General features: G+C 28.2%; 1 protein-coding gene across 1 annotated transcript; it reads right to left on the minus strand.

Annotated features, from left to right (window-relative positions):
• Window positions 1–1,215: 1,215 nt before the first annotated feature.
• On the minus strand, window positions 1,216–4,331 carry LOC101514039 (KH domain-containing protein SPIN1-like). The gene is made up of 7 exons (XM_004500340.4): window positions 4,030–4,331; window positions 3,850–3,938; window positions 3,504–3,649; window positions 2,888–3,007; window positions 2,666–2,782; window positions 1,861–2,004; window positions 1,216–1,522 (listed from the first exon to the last, which is right to left on the minus strand). The coding sequence occupies exons 1-7, from the start codon at window positions 4,116–4,118 to the stop codon at window positions 1,376–1,378; spliced, it is 852 nt and encodes a 283-aa protein (XP_004500397.1). The 5' UTR covers window positions 4,119–4,331; the 3' UTR covers window positions 1,216–1,375.
• Window positions 4,332–6,223: the final 1,892 nt, after the last annotated feature.

Genomic DNA, 6,223 nt, shown 5'->3' on the forward strand with positions numbered 1-6,223 from the left:
TTTTCTTTTTAAAAAGACAGTTTAAAAAAAATAGATTTTCTTATTATTTTAATTTAAAAATAATAATTAAAATATTTCAATTTATTAATTAATATTATTTAATTAAATTAATAATAAATCAAATACATTAAATTAATAATAGATGGTGGTGGTCATGAGAGCTCCCCTACAAACCACCGAAACTCAGCAGTCGGTAGTTCTGTTGTGGAGTCGGCAGAACTCCACCGCGGTACACTTCAACCACCCCTTTTATTAAATTAATAATTATTTATTTTTAAAATACTATTAAAAAACTTTTTTTAATCCTGCAAAGCAACAATTTTTTAAATAGTTAAAAAAGTATTTTCTTTTTAAAAACAAAAAACAGTTTTAAAAATTAATAATTAATTATTATAAACATAATATTAAAAACAGTTTTTCTAAATATTTTCATTTTATTTTTGTAAAAACATTTTTCATCAATAGTAAATAAAATTATTTTATAAAATAGTAAAACTATTAGTACTATTTAAAATATATAATTTATTAAAATATGATAATGAATAGATGAAATGATTTTTATTTTTAATTAATGAATAGATGAAATTAAATTTTTTTAGTGAATTATAAATAAATCAATGACTTATTTTAATCCATCTATTGCCTAATGTAAATCTATCCATTTTGCCACCCTCATGAATCAAAAAGTCATCCAGTTGATTGGCTTCTTTGAAGATATGTCTTCAACTAACCTCCCACATAAAGATTTACCATGAAAGGTCCATGGCTCACAAACTTAATCATTTGAACCAAAAGAAAGTTAGCTTGTCCCATTTAACTGTTCAAAGCCCCTACCTACTATTTGACGTTATTCCTAATATATGAGCTTTATGCTCCAAAAGGGCTTTGTTCAAAAGTTCGGCTTGAAATACTTTTATATTGTCGAATTCTAACTTTTAATAGTGTATTTGAGGGTGGAGAAACAAATACGAGAATGTAACTTGGTCGATAAACTAAGGAACATTGAAAGAATTTTAATAAGGAGATTCCACTTTTTATCTAAAAAAACTCACATAATCTAACTTATTAACATTCCTTCACCTATATATAAATAAATAAAAATGTAAAGGACACATTTGACATGAAGCATATATTTCCAATCTTAAGATTAAACATAATATAAATGCAACGAATGTTATATTTACACACATTATTAGACTGACAAACAGGTCAAAATAAAGTCAACAAGAATTCTACTAGTTTTGAAAGTCTACTAAATGCAATAGACTAACAATGAATATGTTTCCTCTCCAAATCAAGCCTCTCATTATAGCTTTACAGAATCAAGTTAAAGGATGCAACATTAAATTCAGCAATCATAAGAATATAACAATTATTATTCCTCAGTTTTGGGCCTTTTTATTTCATTAGAAGTGAATGGAGAGACACTACCACTTAGTTGAGGGCTATCTTCTCTAAAATTGGAATTGAGCATAGCAAGTTCTCTTAGTTGTTGTCTCTTGTAAAGGTCCTGTGACTCATCCTGCACAAATAATAAAGGGAGGACAAACTTTGGTTCAAAATACATTTACTTGTCACAGTTATGCAAGAGCAATGTTGTAAACAACGGTTTGTTCAAATTTTGCTATGCTATAGTGCTTTAGCGCTGCAACAACAACTATTTGATAACACTTTATACTAAATAGCGTATCACCGAATAACAACGATTTGTTCAAATTCCACTATACTATAATTTATAGCGTTTATTTGACAACACTGGTGGTGCAGAGCCTATTAAAATAAGTTTAAAACAAATGAAGATATCATAAGTTAGTTGTTCTATGATGATGAAGTGCTTAAGAGTTAGGATGAGATGTATACCACAGGCTTAAGTAGCTCTTCTATGATTTCCTGTGCATGCCTCAACTTTGCATCAACAATATTGGCAGGTAGTTCAGCTTCAATTAAGATGTGAAGTGCATCATTCAGGTGTTCATATCCTGGCCTTCCCCTTAGCAACTCTTCCTTTGGAATCAAAAAGGTAAGTCAATGTCTAAAATAGTTATGAACAGCGTATATATTGTATAAGCAACAAAAATTCAAATAAATTGAAGAACTTATTAAAACAATTTATGACATGTTTATAAGCTGTTTTTAGTTTATTTTTATAAATTTTCCATGATAACTTAGAAAAAAAGCTTATAACTTACGTAAAAACAGTTATGAATCTGCTTTTATCTTTTGTTATAGAAATAGTATATACACTTATATGATAATTGTAACATCTCATAGTGCTCCAAAGATTGCCAACCGCCCCCACAAACTAACACAAGTTGTTTCAACATGTTTTGTTCTTACTCAGATACTTGCTGCCAAACTTCTTAGACGGTCACTCATCTAAAGAGTGTTCAAAATCAAGCAAGCTTAATTGTGACATTCTTATGTTATGTGTCACCGAAAAGATGCATCTTGTTGGTATAAGTAGTATCAATCAATACTTATATGTCTTTCAACCATATAATTCTACCTACACAATCTCAAAATCCCTCTCATGCGATGTGAATTCAGTTCATTCTTCGTCCTCATCAGTCTTAGACATCACAATAAGTGTTTATGCTATAAATACTTACCTGAGTGTGTGAAGTTTCAAGATAATAAGACAATGTGATAAGATATAGGACTATACCTTGTCTAAATCTTTAATTGAACCTTTCCCTCTAATATACACGCGGCAACCTGTGGTAGCCTCTACACGCTTCAATGAATTACCTCTAGGACCAAGAAGCCTCCCAACAAAATTAAACTGAAAATTAAAACTAGCTTTAGTCTTACTAAATAAAGTAATTAACTCAAAGATTATCAGAACATAAAACTATCATAACATGACAAATTATATAATAGATCTTACATTTGGATAACCATCCTTAGGAATATCCAAGCGCAATATCTTCTTCACAATGTGAGAACTTGGAACAACTGATGGTGCTGTTTGCCAATCCATGTTTAGTCCCTTCACTTCAGCTAACATCTGTTGTATCATGTGTTTAACCAATCAGTAATACAAACTTGTGCTTATAGTTCTAAATTGCAGTTTCAGCCGCGGCTACGGTTACACTGCAAACCATAATATTGCAGCAAAATGCAGGCAAATGTAACTGATACAGCCACATTTACAGTTTTGGCTGCGGCTGCAGTTACACTGCAAACCATTATATTGCAGCAAAATGCAGACAAATGTGGTTGATACGGCTGCAATTACAGTTACACTAAGATTCTACAAACCGAATTTGGATTCCCTACATTCAAGGGAATCCAAATTCGGGGATATCAGTGATCATCCAGTTTTTAATCAATCTAGAAAATACAATTTTTTTTTATAATTCAAAATACCAAACTTAAATCTTGACTATTCAATCTTGACCAGACGGTCACTGATGTTCCGAATGCGGAATGATCGACCGCAGCGGAGCCAGAGCCATTTTTACATTGATTATCAGAACAAAAAACTGAGATACAGTACTTACTTCTTGTGACAGGCTGTTCCAGCCAGTAAAGTTTGGTTTCAAGTCTGAAGAAGCCATTTGACTTTGGTTTATGAGTTGCATTCTATCAAATTCATTAAACCCTTGGTTCTGTAACAATCCATTCTTTCCAGAAACCCTCAAAATCTCTGATAATAATTAGGTAAATATTGAATGTAAGAACTTGTATAAAACCACTCAATCAAAAAAAATTAATATTAATGAGTAGGCCTAATTTAAATTAAATAAGGTTCGATCTCAGTTACTAACATATTCATCTCCGCTAACAAATTAACTGCTAACATTTTTGTTTATAAGAAAAAATAGATTAGATATGGAATAAACACACCTTGATTTAAGAGTCTGCTACATAAGGGTAAGACTTGCATGAAAGGTCCAAGTTTTTGATGTTCTGCTAGAAGCTCCATTAAGTATTGACTAAAACAACAAAAATAAATAATAACATATGCCAAAGAAATTAATCAAAGTGAATACAAATTTATATGTTAGAAAAATGATTCCCTCATACCTTTCAGCATCAATAAGATTGCTTCTCATGTTAATTATATTTGGTGAATTGGCCCTTTGAGAAGCAGGTGAAGAAATTTGATTATACATGTTAGAAATGAATTCTACAAAGGATATGTGTTTGTTTATCTCAAAAGGAATAGAGAGAAAAAAGAAAATTGAATAATTTAAAAGAAAGAGTTGTTTGAGATTTGATGTGGTTGAAGAATCCTATAAGAAAAAAAGAATCAAGTAAGCAATATTAGACAAGAGAGTAAAAGGGTAAGATAGAAAACTACAAATAAAATGGAGGGCCACTTGTGTAGTAGTTTCAGTAGTAAAAGCATGCCTTAAAGAGTGTCTCTTTGTACTTCTCTGCTTGTGTTTTAATTGTTTTTTTGTTGTCTTCTGTTATGTTTATATATATTTTACCTTAACAAACACAACAATGTGTCACTAAGGAAACATAATCATAATGAAATATAGACATTCAAATAAAAGAGTAATTAATTAAATATATGCTAAATTAAAAAGGGAGATTGATTTGCTTCAATGAATTAGAATGAAGAAGTAATGAAACAGGCTACCCCCAATGACCAATGTGGGTCATTGGTTCTCTGTCACCAGATCATGAACTTGTAGATTTCAAACCAATCACTCGCATGCTTCACGCTTTTAATATATATATGCTGTAGTCCTATATTTAAATTTTTTTCTATTTAATCTTAAAATAAGAGATTAATCATTCAAAATATAGATATTTATTTAAAAAAACTGACCTCCTAGGATAGATGTTCTTTTATATGCACCAGTCAACTATCAAAACTCACGAGCATATGCTACACTTTGTTTTTCTTTTTCTTACTAAAAAAACAATATTTATATTAAATTTATAAAAAAACAATATTTATATTAAATTTATAAAAATTACGTCGATCGAAAATAATACAATTTAATATTGGTAAAATAAAAAAGAATGAAATTGTGAATAAATTCACAATTTTGAGGTTAATAACATAAAACGGTCACGAATATGGTAAAACTTAAATATACGGAAAAAATTAAAGTGTATGAGATACTCATGTCTATGAAACTACAATGTTGATGACGTTAAAATAATTGATTACATTTATACTTGATTGAACTTGATTTATCAATCTAAATCAAATAAACACAACAACGAAATGAAAAATTAAAATGTCATACTAAAATGACGAATAAAACAACGTTGTACTTAGACTACGTGAAAGCATAAACAAAACAAGAAAAAATAGATGTATAGGAAAAAACTTGATTAAATAAACTAGATATAAGCTGCACTTTATTGGTATATACTATTACATAGTATTATACAGAATATAGTATATATATCGTAAATTACTATATTATACAATAATAATTATTAATATTATATTATAGGCCAAAATGCATCTATAATCCTTTAAATTTAACTCAATTTCTATTTAAGTCCTTTAAGTTTATATTGTTTTTTTCAATTTGGTCTTTTAAATTGCATTTTACTTGTACAATTAGTCATTTATCTCAATTTTAATAACAATTAGTACAACTGAAAGCTTTTGATCATTTTAAACTTTACCAAATACTACAATAATATGTCACTCATATTAATATTTCAGAAAACATTCATCAAATCTTATAAATGAAATAAATTTTTTGATTTTCTCTACAACAACTTAAACATATTTATAGTCTTAAAAACAAGGCAATAAAAGTTTATTTACATAATCAATATCTTTAACATCATTCACATCCAAAATAGTTTAGACAATTACAATATTTCGATAAAATCTTAATATTTCATAACAGTAATTCGAAAAAAAATTTAAACTTAAAATATTGCACTCGTAATTTAATAATTTTTAAATATTAATAGTACAAACGAATGTAACTTAAAGTATCAAATAAAAAAAAAAACTTAAAAACTTAAATATAAATTGAAATAACTAAAGCACTAAATATGTATTTTTTGATATATTATACATAAACATGTAATGTATACCACCAAAAAAGAAACCTTCTTCTAGAAGTTTTTCTAATTATTCATACCATGTGTATGGAAAAATATCTTCTAACTTCAAATCAATTACCAATCAAACAACTTCGACTTCATTCCATATATTCTGTGCTTAGCATATCAAATCTCATAAAGAAGGGAAAAATATCAAGCTTTTATTAAATACTAGTATATTATTATA

The sequence above is a fragment of the Cicer arietinum genome, chromosome 5, assembly GCF_000331145.2.
Source record: "Cicer arietinum cultivar CDC Frontier isolate Library 1 chromosome 5, Cicar.CDCFrontier_v2.0, whole genome shotgun sequence".
NCBI classification, from domain to species: Eukaryota; Viridiplantae; Streptophyta; class Magnoliopsida; order Fabales; family Fabaceae; genus Cicer; species Cicer arietinum.

Coding starts and splice junctions, on each gene's coding strand:
- LOC101514039 (XM_004500340.4), bottom strand. CDS start 4,118: ATGTATAATCAAATTTCTTCACCTGCTTCTCAAAGGGCCAATTCACCA. Junction 3,008..3,503: donor GGAACAGCCTGTCACAAGAA/GTAAGTACTGTA, acceptor ATGATACAACAG/ATGTTAGCTGAAGTGAAGGG. Junction 2,005..2,665: donor CAATTAAAGATTTAGACAAG/GTATAGTCCTAT, acceptor TTGATTCCAAAG/GAAGAGTTGCTAAGGGGAAG.